Source organism: Cyanistes caeruleus, chromosome 12 (genome assembly GCF_971803275.1).
Source record: "Cyanistes caeruleus chromosome 12, bCyaCae1.hap1.1, whole genome shotgun sequence".
Taxonomy (NCBI): Eukaryota; Metazoa; Chordata; class Aves; order Passeriformes; family Paridae; genus Cyanistes; species Cyanistes caeruleus.
Genome location: NC_141712.1, coordinates 3891897 through 3907373, shown reverse-complemented (window position 1 = coordinate 3907373; position 15477 = coordinate 3891897). Strand labels below are relative to the sequence as shown.

The window sequence follows — 15477 nt, the reverse complement described above, 5'->3', positions numbered from 1 at the left end:
TAAACAGTCATGTTGGACTGTCCTCTGCCAGGTGCCAGACTCTCAGTTTTGTGTTTCAAATGGCTGTTCCTTGAGCTTTTCATGGTATTTCAGAGGTCATTTTGGTTGCAGGGAATAATAAAGCCATTGATAAGAATGCAGTTTGTGTCCTCATCTTTCCAAAACCATAGACCATAAACAAAGCTATGCCTCTCCAATTTCATTGCTTTTCTGGAAGGGTGTTTATTTCAGGTTTCTGTTCTGAACCATTTTGAAGTCTGGATAAAATTAATGACTAAAACTATTTACTCTTCTTGATATTATAGGAATAAGGTAAAGTTCTTCTCTAGAGTATACCCTGTGATAAATAATGCCCTAGTAATTATGGGTGGGGATTTTCACGCGGTGACTGATGATGCCTTGGAAAAGAGCCATGGCACTGTGCATTCAGAAGCTAAGCTATCTAAATCCTTGCAGGCCTCATTTATGCTTTTGGGAATATAGGACAGGTGTGGCAATTACTAAACCTGGATACTTGAGAATTCACCTCTTATTCCCAGGTGTGGGCCATTAATTCTCGCTCAGACTTGTTCAGTTCTAACAAGTCTCTTTTGAACCAGATTTTATATGTGCACACACACACAATAAATAGCATTTTCCTTTCAATCCATTTATCTATTTTGTTTTTACTCATCTTTAGCTATGCAATCTTTATCTTACCTAACATTTTACATACACATGGCAGCAAACCCCCAAGATGATCAGTGGAAGTCCACAGATCCCTGTCGTGTTCTGTAGATACCAGAAAACTTGCAGTTTGCATTATTTAGTACAATCACTAAAGAAGCTGGGGTAAAACTCCAGGCAAGCCACATGAAATTCACAACAAAGGCTATATTGATTTTTATTGGATCACTAGACATCAGATCAAAGCCAGAGAACACTCAAACACAAACACATGTTTGTTAAAATCCTTTTATAGAAAACTGTAAAGGAGTATAGTGTTCATTCTTTTTGTTAGATGGTCTTCCAGAAATGTGAACACTTTGGGTTGACACACCTAGAAGCCTCCTCACACACCAGGCATTCTTCAGGGATATATTTTTAAATTCAAGTACTTACAAGAAAGCTTCTAATTCCATGTTCTGATATTTCCATAGATGGTCACAGATAGTCTCAGCTGCTTCATTCACTTCAAAGAGACTCGTGGCTACTGAACTCCAATGTATGTCTGGTCATCTTTATGTACCTAAAATACATTGGTCATCTCCTAAGCAGTCCTCTGAAATACAGTGAAGAGATGGGATGATACATGCTAAATTGTGAAATAGCACACATTTTTGTGACAGTATTTTTATGTGCAAAGAATTGTAACAAAGGTAACAGATTCCCTCTGCCTTCAAATCCCTCAAGAAGCCATGGCTGTGATGGCACACTTGTCAGGTCAAAGTACCATCTGGTGAAATGGAACATTGGTTTTGGAGAACCTGAGCTGGCTTGTATTGAAGAACAAATTCTTCAGCATGACAGCACAGACTGAGTAAGGATTCTGTTAAAATATAAATTTACAATCAACAGTATTTTGTAGCTATGAAAAAAGACTCTGATATGTGACTGCTGAAGAACCCAACCTACTAACCAGAATACCACACAAAAAAGTGAAACTTGTAAAAATGGGCACACCTTTATCTTTGGCTGATTCTGAAGGTGCTTGCTAACAGTTCATGATTTAAAAAGTTACCTTCCTGATAACAGCATGAAACAAAAACATGGCCATTAGGAAATCAAATCTCACAGCACCACTACTGCAGACTCTACCCAGATTAAACCAGTTCATCAAGCTTGAAGTACCAACCCTGCCATTCCCCTCAAAGCTGCAGAGGGAAACGTGAGCAGCAGTAGCTGGAGAAGCATGGCTCACAACGCCTATAGAAGTGACAGCTTGGGTTTGTTGTAAAAGCACACAAATCATCAGTGCATTAGTTTTCTGCTATATGATGTATATATCTCATTGATCTATTAGATTTTTCAGATGCTGTAAGACTTCTGTGTTAGCCTGGTTCCTTTTGCTGTCACCCATTGAAGTTGTGGGGAACAGCTGTCTGCTCTGGGGGGTTGTGTCCTCCTCCATTTGAGAACCATTGCATTTACTTTGCACATGTAATTGAGATAATTGATTTTCAGAAGTAACTCTAGATAGATAACATGGATATTTTGATAACTGTAAATAAAGGGGAGTAGTTCTGGAAAATGCAGAACTAGAAACTGGAAATACTTAGTTAAAAGACTTATTAGCTGCATAGAGAGAAAGAACAAAGGCACTCAATTTTCCCTGCAAATGAACTCCAGGCAATGTGACAACAAAATGGATGTTTGCTATTAGAACAGATTGGTTCCTTTCTTTACTTTGTATTTGTTAGAGCAAAAGCTCTGTAACTTTCCAAGGGTGTAGTGAGTCAGTGCTAGAATTAGCAGCATGATACTGAAATAGCGATCACCACTCTGCAATCTCTCCTTTCTCCTCACCTAGTCAAAAAGGCTACCTCTGAAAAATCAGCTGTTGGCAGATAAGTTTCTGTCATTTAAATTATTAAATATAGTGAAAAACTCAACTCTGTGCTTAGGAAGTATAAGCTTTTTCAAACAAATAGGCAGAGCTATTCGTATTGCTTTTTCTCTCTGTGTTTAATTTTTTTTTAATATAGCCAGAGTCCTGAGGAAAGAAACTCAGTGATCCTTCTTCTTTCTGAAGCTTTAATAGCCTCAGCTCTGGAAAATTCAGATTTCTAACAATAGGATTTTGGTCTTGGTGCAGGCCAGTCCTGAACATGAAAAGTAATTATTGTAATACCAAAATGCAGGGCTGTTAAGAGAAGGGAGATTTGCAATAATAAGATTATGGAAAACCTCTATTACGGACTTTGTATTTCTGGGATATTCCTGAATTAATGCCATCTGCTTGGTGATCATGAGGAATATAATCATACTGAGAGAATCTTTCCAATTTTGAGTAAATCTAGGTTGAGAATACCAAGAAAAGGGGTAACAGTTACTAAGAAAAGGTTATATTTTGGTATAATTCAGTGCATTTGCCCTTAAATACATCTGAGTGTTCCTCGCAGCCTGGAATTATGTGTTTTGCTAAGGAAGGCAGGAGCTTCTCTTGAAATGGAAAATGTAAATCCCCTTTCTCCAAATTATTATGATTTTGAAATCAAGGGGCTCTCAGGCAAAGATATGGGAGTAGGAATAACAGTTCTTTACTAGTATGTATAAAAAACCAACTTAATAGGAAAATTAAATGTGATAGTATAAAAAACACTGACATTGTTAGAACACCTGACACCCCGTTGGTCAGGGTGCTGGTAGCTGTCTGATTGAATGCTGGCTGCAGTCCCCCTGCAGTGACAGACATGGTTTGTTGAAGCAGTGATTCTGTAGAAGGTGTAGTTTTCCTCTGAAGGCCCAGTGATGTAGAAGGGTCTGGTCTCTCCTCTGGGAATCCAGTGGGAAAAGGCTGCCTGTGGTGTTCCAATCCTCAGATTATATCCAGGCAGGAATTCTTGGCTCCCCCCTGGGTGGAGCATCTCCCAGTGGGATGATGGAATTGTATCAGTCCTGCAGTGAGACTCCATGGCCATTAACAGAAGGTTTCCCCCTGGAGGGAGGATGGGCTGTGGAAGAGATAAAGAACACTGCCCCAGCTGGTTTTAACAGATGGGAATAGAACACATCTGGTCACATCTTGTATTGCAGCCTAAGACAATATCTGAGCAGCCTATTTACTTCCACCTGTAAACTACATATACAAATATATTTATTCCTTTCTCTTCTAAATTGCTGGGGAGAAATTAGTGATTTCTTCTCTAGAATCCAAAGGCATAGCTGTTAGATCAGTATGAAAAAATTAGCAGCATCATGTGTGCAAAGTAAACTTTTAACTGAAATCTGCAAGTCTGAAGCATAAAAAAAACCAAAAACAAACCAGCAAAGGCTTAATCATGAGGGAAACAGAGGCAAGTGCTTATGGAACAAAACATTTTTTAATGTGTAGGTTGTAGTCCAGGAGTCTGTAGGGCTTTTATTTTAAGACAAAGAAGTAATTGCCCATGAAGATAGGAGGAAACACATGTGAACAAGGAATCAGACACAACAGAAATTATTCCAAGGGCAACAAAGTAGTTTCTGCTCTAAGTGAAAGGCACCAGAGAATTCTTAATGTTTTTGTGTTAAAGGAACATACTGCATGGGCAGTAAACAGGGACATTTGTACAACATTTGTACTCCTCTCCCCTTTATACCTTCTGCCTGCAGTTCCCAAACTTTCTCTTTCCTCAACGGCCATTCTGCCTCTAAATGTGAATTGCTGTAGATTACTTGAATATCAGTGTCATTTTTTTTCCAGGACTAAAGTCTTTAAACAATCATGAGACTGGAGAATGCATGTGAAAATGAGATACTATCACAGCATTATCTATAGTCATATGGGTAAGTGGTTGCTGTAGAAGCAGACCCAAAATCAAAGTGAGAGGGGCTGTGTCCCAGCAGGGATCAGGCTGCTTGTGACACCCGACTGCTCATTTGGCACAACTTGCACATAAGCAGGTAAAGTGTTTATTTCAATGCCACATCCCAGTTGTCCATGTATTTCCGTGCTTACTTTTTAGATAACTTCCACGATATTCTATTTTTACTGTAATATTGCAGGGAAAAAGAATCCTGCAAAAACTGTGTGGTGGTTTCCTTTAACAGGATATAATGCCAAGCAAGCACTGGAGTGGCTTACACACAGGCAATTATGTGTGAGCTTTAAGGTTTAAAATAGACTGTGAGAATAAGTTTGTCTACATTTGATTTTCCTCAGCTATCTTTGATGAGGATTAATGAATGAATGGCCATAAAGTGCTCTAAAATCCTACGAAAGCATACTAAGAGCACACATTTACTTAACTATTGTGAGCAAGGGATAATGTTTAAAGCTTACCTGGAATTTCAGTCTAGCTATAGATGGGTGAGTCATTGTCACAAAAAATGTAACAGTTTCAATTAAGAAGCACAAAAACATTAGAGAAGGTAAAGCAAATACTTGATGACTGACAAGGAGAAGTATCTTTGTGGTAAATGAGCTGAGTAAAGCTGTTTGCCCAGACTAACTCTCAGAATTTTTCTGCAAATATAGTTTATTTTCCACTGAGCTTTACAAAAATGAAACCCCTCCAGAACATCAGACAGCCATAAAAATGGTAAACATAAATAATTGTATCTATATTACTGAGCTCTGCAACTGAATTTACAAATCTAATTCTTTGCAGGTCTTTTGCAGACATAAAACATTTTCAAGCAGGTCTGTGTGCTAAAACATAGATTGTTAACTTTTTTTCTCTGCATTAAAAAAAATCTCATTTTTCCAATAGTACTGTTTTCACTGTCTGCACACTTGAACTTGTTCCAAACTTGCCTACTTTATAAACAGATGATTTTCAGACCTGCCCACTGCAAACACACACACCTGTGTACTGAAGTGTACATTTCCCACTCAGGGAGCTGCAAACACACCTTGCTCACACACAGCTTGAGATGTGAGCATATGTGTGTATATACACAGTAAGTATATGCTTGTTTGGGCAGAACTGAAGTGATGTTCACCAAAGTGTCTGGAAACTAATAAGGGCAAAAAGAACTTTTTTTCACAAAAAGTGAAGTATTTTATAACAAACATAACAGTGAAATGGTGCATAATCTTCCTGTGACTCTATGAACCAGATGTTTCCTAGCCTGACAGCATTTAGGATTTCTTTTCTAATACTAAGTTAGAAAAGAAAAATTAACCAGGAATCTATAAAATTTAGAAATTTGCCATAATTTCTGTTGTCAAGAAAAGTGTTGATACTTTTTTGGGATGTTTTTGGTATTCCTTCCCCTTCATCTCAACATTCTACGGAGGCAAACCACACGGCAGCTAGGATCGAGATGGGAATACAGTGCCAGGTGTTAATTAGCAGCCCAGGAACAATTAGGAGATGCCAATCAGTACAGAAACACACCACCATCAACTTCGATGCCCGGGGGGCACCGGCCAACTTCACCAGAATCGGGGAACATTTGTGAGTTGGGAGAGCCCCGCAGGGCTCAGGGAGCCCAGCCCTCCCGAGGCTGGAACCCCCGGCCGGTGCCGGGTCACGGCCCGGCCGGGCACACCGTACCGCGCTCACCGGGAACCCAGCCGGGACACGCGATTTCGGCCTCTCCCCCTCGGGCTGTGGGAGGTGCCGGACCCTCCTGGAAGTGCGGGCGGGCCGCCGGTTCCCACCGGCCGCCTCGCTCCCCGCCAGCCCCCGGCCCGGGCGGGGCGGCCTCTGGATCCGGTGCTCCGCTCCCGGGGTCCGGGCACAGCGCGGCCGCAGCAGCGCAGGGACACAAACCCTGCGAGCGGCCGCGACAAGAGCCCGGCAGCGGGCAGACCCGGGCCGTGGGCACACACAGCCGCGGGCCGGGCTCTCTCGGGCCACGAGCCGGGCTCCCTCGAGCCAGGCTCCTTCGAGCCACAGCCGGGCTGTCTCCGGCCGGGCTCCCTGGGCCCCGGGCAGCCGCAGCCGCGGCCGTGGCGGGGCCGGAGCGGAGCCTGCGGGGCCCCTCCCCTCAGCGCCTCGGGCCGAAGCCCCGCCCCCGGGCGCTGATTGGCCGCGCGCGCTGCCAATCGCTGTGCGGTTGCATCACCCGGGGCGGGCCCCGCGCGGTGTCGCAATCGGCGCTCGCCGCGCGCGCACGGTACCGAGCGCGGCCCGCCCGGCCCCTCCCGCCGCTCGCGCCGCTCAGGTAAGCGCGGGGGGCGCGCGCCGGGGCCGGGGGGCCGCGGCCGCCCCCGCCCGCCGGGCCCCGCTCGGCAGCGCGTGATGCAATCGGCGGGCGGCCCCGGCTCCCTCCCCTGCCCTCCCCCGGTGAAGTCACGGCTTGGCAGCGCCGGCGCCCCCGCGCTCCGCTCGGACGGGGGAGGAGCGGCGCGGCCTCGGCGGGCGGGCGGCCCGGGGAGGGCGGCGGCGGCGCCGCGGGCCCGCCGGGGAGGGCCGGGCCGGTCCCGGTGGCCGCGGTCGGTCCCGGCCCGGGCGCGGGGGGGGAGCGGGGCCGCGCCGGGGGCGGCGGCGGCGGGGCCGGGCGGGGAGCGCGGGCCGGGGGAGGCCGCGGATCCGCCCGGGCCCCGGCGAGCCGCTGCACAGATGCTCCGGGCTCCTCACGCCTTCCCAGGGCTGCTGCCCGAGCTCCAAAGCGGAGCCTTGGCAGGCAGGGAGCTCCGCGTCGGCCTTGGCGCTGACGTCCGGCAGGAAGAGCGGCCGCAGCTCCGCCAGGCACAGCCTCTCCGGAAAGCATAAGCGCTGATAATCTGCAAAACTTTCGGCTTTAAGGAATTAGTTTATCGTTAGAAGTCACAGCTGTCGTTCTAATTCCAAAGACAGAGTCTTTTGATACCTCCTTGCCTCCCAATGTTTGGGATTCTGTCGTGTCAAAATACATGCTTTATGTGTTCCGATACAGTCTGCTAAGGATGTCAGAGTGCGTTTTTCTTTTAAAATGTGTATTAAAAATGGAGATTCTGAAATAAACGTGGGAAAGTGAACGACATCACTATGGCAAGAAATGATGGGATGGAGCTACCCGGTCTCCACAGCGCTGTTGGGCAGCCTGCAGTAGGTGAGAGTTAGCATCAGCTCCTGCAAGCCTGAGTGAACCGTGCAGGAGTCATCCCTCAGTGATCAGCAAAGCTCCAGGGCCTGAGTCCTGGGCCACTGTCCTTAGTACAGGGTCACTGGAACCTAGAGTCGATTCCTGTTGAGTCCTAGTGAAGTCTAAGAGAAGAGAAGGCACCTATTGCTGTTCAGTTTGGGACCAATTTTGCATTTGACAAGGGAGCTTTGTGAATTTGTGCAATAAATTCATTCTGACTAAAGATCAGAATCAGCACAGTCACATATCAAGATAGGAGCAGAGAGAAACCAAGTTAAAAAAAAAGCAAAACTGATTTAATTGACAAAACACTTTTTCTTTTTTTTTTCTTTTTTTTTTTTTTTTTTTGTCAAAGCAAACATTTGGAAGTTTAACATCTTTATTTTTATTTTTTGTATGTGTGAAAGCAAATGAAGGCCTTCATTGCTTCATTGGTCCCTGAGGAGTACTGTGAGACAGTAAGAAACATCTTTCTGCCTGAGAAGACACCTCTTGAGCTAGCAGCTATTATGCTGTAGTGGGTGGCCATCTGGTTTCCTGGGTGGCCAGTCGGTGGCCCAAGGAGAGAAGCAGGCAGTTCTGACTGGCCACTGGAAACAGTACCATGTGTTGGGTGGAACCAGCCTAGGGCTGTTGCTGAGCTGAAGCTCTTGAGCAGCTTTATGGGAACAAGATGCTGGGAAGCTGGGCTGGCTCTCTGAGGAGTTGTCTCCTGCTGTGCTGGGGCTGTCACCCCGTGCCAGGAAGGCAACCTGTGTGCAGAGGTGTGGAGCAGCTGCATTTGTGCTGCACAGGCTCTGAGGAACTGGAGCCCCATCTGCCTCCCCACGTCATGGCCTCTCCCAGCTACCATGGGACATCACCCTTCTTGAGAGTCCCCTCTGTATTTCTTGTACCTCCTGCCTTTAAATCTCCTTGCAGTATCTGCTGAAGGATGCCCCTCTTGCTGTCTGGGGTAGCCTTCTGACATTTGGTAATAGGCATCCAGCCTCCAAATCAGGTGCAAAAATGAGTTTCAAGCCCCAGTTGTTGGCACTCGTGTAACTCTGTGATGCAGTACAGTTAGTGCTCCTTGCTCTGCATATTCTTTGGTGCAGAATATGCAAATATTGAAATATATATGAATACATATGAAATCTGGAGAGCAGCATCCAGGTGTCACCTGTCCCAGTTAAGGGTTCTGATCATCAGATAAGAGCACTTTTCACTCAAGAAATAGCAATTTAATAATAAACAAATGAATTCCAGTGGGAAGGAGCTGAGGGAGGTCAGTTCTAGCAGGCAGGGCTAGAATTCTTGCTTGAGAGGTGTGACATTGGTTATCTTCTCTGCTTATATCCATGTACTGCCCAGTTAAAATACTTCATTAATATTAGGTTTAATGGAACAAATAATTTTTCATTGAATCATAGGGAAATCCGATAGAGATAGAAGTGTTCAAGCAGTTTTAAATAGTTTTGCTAGCATAGAGAAGAGTAGCACATGGAAATGAGGGATGTGAAGAAACTTGTTACATGTCAGTTCCTTTGGGGGCAGGAGCCACCCCCTCCTCTGTAGAAACTTATGGAGCACAAAAATCAGATTGTGAAAATGGAATGGGTTACTTAACTGGCCTGTCCAGGTGAGCTTTGCAAGCACTGAAATGTGTCAAATCAGAGGGGACAGCAGAGCATTCTCTCTGATTTGGAAAAGGTGTCAAAAATCTACTTGTCACAGACAACCTAAGAGAATTGCATATGCTTACAGGGCTGCAGAAAGCCTGTATTTTAAAATAAAGTGCAGACAAGGCCAGTGTATGCTGTAAGAGGAGTATACACTTAGATTTTGACTAAAAATGTCTGTGCCATTACACATGCACAGCTACTACAGCTAGCCCTGCCAGTCTGGTGGTGGTGGTGGTGCACATCCCTGTTAGCTGGATGTTCAGTTTAACTGCCCAACCAAACTGCTTGTTAGGTCACAATCTGAGTCTGAAACACGGTTTGCAGAAGTCACTGTAAGTGTTGAAATTGGGAAAATAGTAACACAAAGGTGTCAGATACTGTATCCAGATCCAGCTCCACAGATGTCAGAAAGTGCTGATGGGCTCATTCTGCCCTGGAATAGGAAAATGAAAAGATTTCTTGATAGGAAGGGTGTGGGTATACTCATACATTTTCACAAGTGGGAAGACCTCTTGGTGTTAGAGAGTTAATTTGGAGTAACATTCAAGCCAAATTTAGTGGGCTTTTCCATGAATGTTATTGAACCACACTCTGTAGCTGCATCACATTCTGCCTCCTCCATCATGGAAGGAAGTATGCATTTGATCTAGACAGTTGAATTTTAACATTTTAATGATAGCCCCTCCAGAAGTAAAACAGCAGCTCAGACTGCGGAGGAAAACAGGAGGAATACACAGCTGATGGACCTGTGAGTTTAGAATGACAGCCATGAGCTTGCTTACAAACCTCTCTCACATCCCTGCATTCATCAGGCAGGCAGTGAAGCCATCCATCTGCTGTTATTGGATGTGAGGCTCATTCCTGGGCTGGACACTGCCCAGTGCTGCTGCAGCTGTTTGCTTTTCCCCAGCCCTCTGGAGGATGCCTCACACTGCTCCTGTGTGTGACAGTGCTGGGCTGCAGCTTGACAGTCTGACCTTGAGTAGGATTGTTTGGTGTGGGTTAAATGCTTCTCTTCAACATGACAAATCCATGTTGATTTGACTGCCCAGAGTGTTTTTTCATTGGAGCCATAGGTAGGTGTTTCAGGAGCTTAGGACCATCCTGTTGCCCTTCCCCTCTTCTCTCCCAGCCATTTAGGAAGTCATCCTGTGAGATGAGAAGAGAAGGGGACCAGCTGTTAGCCTTGCCAGGGCCATGGCCCTGCAGCTGTGGTGGAATCCTCCTTGTGCCACCAGTAGGGCCAGGAGCAGGCTGACCTCAGCAGCGGGAGGACGTGAGTCAGGTGAGAGGATGTCTTGCTCATCAGGATGGTTTGTCTGTGGAGAGTGGGCAGTGACCAGCGCACAGACTACGGCAGGCGGCCTCATTTGTGGATGAGTCAGCTGTGGTTGCTGTCTTTTGATAGGTGACAGTCCTCTGTGTGGTGATTTACACTGCTCCCTGTGCTGCTGTCCCACCTGCTTGATCCATACTGTTAGAGGCTCAGCACGCTGCTTGTGGTAGGAATGGCACCCAGAAACAGCCTTTGCAATGTGCTACCTTTTTCCATAGCTTTATTTTTCCACTCAGTGCTAGCAGGCCTTGAGACAGCCATCAATTTGAGCATCATCTTTAAAACAAGTGCTGTGAGATGGTTGAGAAAAGGTGGGCAGGCTGAGCACCTTTGCTCCATAGAAAAGAGATCAGGGAGAAATTTGTCTGTGGATACACCCAGAGATGTGGTCCGAAGAGGACAAGGATCAAATATCCCTGTTGGTCAAGAGTCAGGCTGTTAATAGGTTTAAGCCACAGAAGGCAAACTCCAGTCTGAAAACTAAGAAAATTGTATAACTGGAGGAAAAGTTAGACAGTGGAACACGTTGCCAAGACAGAGGTTGTGAAACTGGAGATATTTGAGGCTAGGCTAGACAGCCATCCATCAGGGATGGCTTTGGAATAACTGAGTGAAGCCAGTGAACAATTCAAACAGCTTGACTAGATGACCCAGTAATAGTTCCATCCAATTCAAATATGTTTGGGGCTTCAGAAATGCAGTTGGCAGCTTGTCCACTTCCAGCACAGTTGTGATGTGTTACTGCCAGATGTACCATCAATACTTTATGCTAAAGCCAGTGATGTATAAGATTGTAGCTGAAGTCAGCATCTTTAATAGCGCTTTTTTTCCCCCCTACTAGGTTCACCTTGCTCTTAATCCATGTGAAGATCTGTTGGAAACACCTTCTAGAAACCCAAGAGTTTTCAGTCTCCTAATAAATTTTGCTGTGTCCCAGAACAGCCTGTCCAAATGAGCAAGACATCCCAACAGAACACCACCACAGATGCGAGCGGAGTCAGTGTGATTCACACCCAAGCACACTCCAGTGGTTTGCAGCAGGTTCCCCAGCTGGTGCCAGTCAGTCCTGGTGGTGGAGGCAAAGCTGTGCCTCCGAGCAAACAGGGAAAGAAGAATTCCTTTGTGGATAGAAACAGCGATGAGTATCGGCAGCGCAGAGAGAGAAACAACATGGCTGTGAAAAAGAGCCGGTTAAAAAGCAAGCAAAAAGCACAAGACACCCTGCAAAGGGTCAACCAGCTTAAAGAAGAAAATGAACGTTTAGAGGCAAAAATTAAACTCCTGACCAAGGAGCTGAGTGTACTGAAAGACTTGTTCCTTGAGCATGCCCACAATTTTGCAGATAATGTGCAGCCTGTTGGCACTGAGACCAGCACAACAAATCCAGAAAGCAGCGGACAGTAGGCACCTGCGACCTTCTGAAACAAACTGTTGAGGGGCAGCTTGTCTGCAGTGCCCATGCAGTAACCAAGCAAAAACTGTACCTTTAGTCATTGTTTTGTGGAGATTTTTCTTCTTTTAGATTTAACACTGAAGATTTGTAACAATTAAACCAGAAACTGGTTAGATATTTGTTTTAAATATTTTTCTTCTCAAAGATTTATGCAGATCTGAACTCCTAGTCAACAAGGAATGTAATATTTAGGAGATAACACTTTCACAGGAATATTCACTTACCATTTTAGACTTCACATAATGGGAGGAATCCAGCAGGATGGCTCACTGCAGTATCAGAAACTTGTAATTGGATAGAAGCAATTAAATACCCGTTAATGTATTTTAGCCCTTTGTTTTCTCCATTACATATTACAAACTGCAAAGGCTGTGGAAAATTTTTGCTTTTTACTTTAAATCTGTAGAACAAATCTTCTATGAAGCACCTCATAGGTCCCTCCTGCTCAGTTAACAGGGAGGTTGCAGTAATAGTGAGCTGGGATGTTTAGCAGTGTTCACCAGAAAAATAGCAATATACTCCAGTGATAGATACAGGCAGTTGGCCTGCAAATGGCACAGAAACATCATGTACAAGAGGCAAAGCACCACACTGACAAAGCCTCTTATTTGTGTTCATATTGCTCACATAGTGACTGGGGCCTTATGAGAACAAGAGTTTGTTTTCAGAAAACTTCCAAATGCCACCAAAAAAACCGTGCCCCACAAAATTGCCTTCTTGTTGGGAAGGAGGAATTGGGGAGAACAAAAAGTGCAGCTTGGCTTAGCAGGGAGAGGGGCAGGACAGCAGGTGTTCAGCTGGGATGTATGGGTCACTGCTGCCTGACATTTATCTTCCAGAAATTCTTTGGTGATTTTAAAAATAAATGGCCCTAGTCTGAAAAACTGATTCAGTGGAATTTCTACAGCCATCATACAGCTGTGTGAAGGAGTAGCTTTAGTCTTGTTTTATTTCCATAGAAGTTTTTCTGTAGCAACTTTTTTTATTGCTACTGCTTAGTCTTTGCCATGATCCATAATGCAGTGCTATGTGCTATACTGAGGGTTTAAACAAAGTAAAGCAGGAACTTTGATATAACTTTAATTTATTTTCATTTTTAAGGATTTCATTGATGGTATGGTTATTTTACATTTAACCTGTGTGTCTGTCTTGTAGATTACTACACTGTCTTAATTTCCCTCTTACACTACCTTTGTCCATAGATTATTTTGGAGGATGCTTGTTTGCTTTGTATCTGTACTTAGAAAAGAACTTGGATGTTATCTCTATGAAGATATTGTTGGAGAATGGAACCTTGAAAAGTTCTTTATTGAATTTAAAGTTTTAATACACGTGGAAAACTTTAATGGATTGTTTTGGATTATGGTAGACTTTTTACAGATATGTTTTTTCATTCTAACTGCATCTTAAGTTGGTAGGGTTGAAATACCAGAAGTTAATAAAAATGTTTTGCTTGTAGTGGTCTCATTTTTCCTGTCCCTTTTCTATTTCCCTCAAGTGCAGAGTTGCCCAACTCACACAGCTCTCTTGGAGAAATCAGTGCAATAGTCTCTGTTCCCCTCTTCCACTCAGGTTTCTGCTGCATGGAACCAATCAGAAACTCATTACAGTTTTGTCTAAATGTCTGATTTAACAAAAAGGAAAAAAAAAACAACCTAAGACTGAAAATATACTGAAGTTATAGGGGAGGGGAGAGGAGCAGAACAAACAGTGACAGCAGCAACAGCAATGACAACAGCGTGGAACAGGACCAGAAGGGACAGAAATGGCTCCATTCATCCTGCCCCAGGACAGGACCAGAAGGGACAGAAGTGGTGGCACAGCACCTCTGTCTTCTCACATGCCCACACAGCTCCAGCCACAGCCTAGCCTGGCACAGGGACAGCAATCCCTGGCCTTGGGGACACCAGGACAAGGATCCTTGACCTTTGTGACACCAGGACAAGGATCCCTGGCCTTGGCTGACACTGGAACAAGAATCCCTGTCCTCGACTGGCACCAGGACAATGATCCTTGTCCTTGGCTGGCACCAGGACAAGGCCTGGGAGGAGCAATGGCCTCTGAAGCACCTCACTGCCACGATTACAACAAATCAATGTTTTAAAGGTTCCCTCAGTGAGAAGCTGGTTACAACAACGGGGTCACTCATTCTAAGCCCCCACCTGCCAAAGTAGCTGCAAGGACCAAAGGCAGTTTCCCCCAGGGTGAAGCAGCCCCGGCTGTGAGGCAGCAAAGTGCCTCCATCTCACCCCTCTACTGCAAGGCACAGAAAATTTCAGTGCAGACCTAGAAAATTTTCCTTTTGACACATTACTCTTAACTCCAGTCTGTGACAGAATCCAGTGCCTGTCAGAGTTACAGCACCCCACATTTGACCAGGAAAGCTGGTTCCCATTTTCTGGCTGTCCCGTTAGGGGAAGGGCTCTGCTGGAGCCCCCAGGAGCGCTCCTGGAACTGCTCTGTGGCTGCAGGTCATGGGCAGGTAAATCCAGAGCGCACCCAACCCCAGGGAGCTGAAGCAATTTGCTGAAACAATTTACATGTATCATTTCTGAAGCGCTCAGACGTTTCTAAAGGTACAAATTTGCTCAGCATAAGATACATTCTGTTATTTCGGTGCCAACTCTTTCTTTGTGCCAAGGGAAAAAGGCATTTGGGAAAACATGATGGTAAGAGTATAAAATATCTTAGTCAAAAAGAAAATTTGCCATAACCTGTACTTTCACCCCATTAATACACTTTAAATTATTAAACACCACTTTTTAATGTATTAAATATCACTCTGCCTTTTTAAAAAAGGTTTATTCCCTCTCTCCTCCCCAATTTAGGAGAAAAGGTCTAATTCACTTTTTGCTTAAGTGGATAAAAATGATCATAATTACAGAACAAACTTCTGGAACGAAGGATGTTCTGTACATTCACCAAGTTGGTGGGCCTGCTGAAGGAAAAGGGGAGAGCGAGGAGCATCCCCAGCCGGGCTGGCGGAGCAGGAGCTCCCCGGGCTCCGCGCGCGGCCGCGCCCCAAACAGAACCGGTTCTGCCTCCTGCGCCGCCCGACCTGCTCTGCAGCAGCACAGAACATCTGCTGGATCCTGCACAGCCAGCCCAAGAACTGCAAACAGTTCCAAAGCTCTCCTCTCCAAATCTGCTCAGTGTTGCTATAAAACAGCTGCTGCTGCAGAACCCCAGCAGGAGCAGCTTTTGGAGTGCCCAGAGCACTGAACCATCCCCTGGGTGGGTTCTGAGCCTGCCACGGGAAAACACTCGGCTCTGGAGGGAGTAGGCTGAGGCCACAAGCACTGCTTTGCACTGAAAAAACCCTGAGT

General features: G+C 45.4%; 1 protein-coding gene across 1 annotated transcript; it reads left to right on the top strand.

The window, feature by feature from the left end:
* The first annotated feature begins 6695 nt into the window (after positions 1-6695).
* Positions 6696-13609, top strand: CEBPG (CCAAT enhancer binding protein gamma). The gene is made up of 2 exons (XM_086847817.1): positions 6696-6795; positions 11540-13609. The coding sequence occupies exon 2, from the start codon at positions 11650-11652 to the stop codon at positions 12100-12102; it is 453 nt and encodes a 150-aa protein (XP_086703943.1). The 5' UTR covers positions 6696-6795; positions 11540-11649; the 3' UTR covers positions 12103-13609.
* The last annotated feature ends 1868 nt before the right edge of the window (positions 13610-15477 follow it).

Coding starts and splice junctions, on each gene's coding strand:
- CEBPG (XM_086847817.1), top strand. CDS start 11,650: ATGAGCAAGACATCCCAACAGAACACCACCACAGATGCGAGCGGAGTC.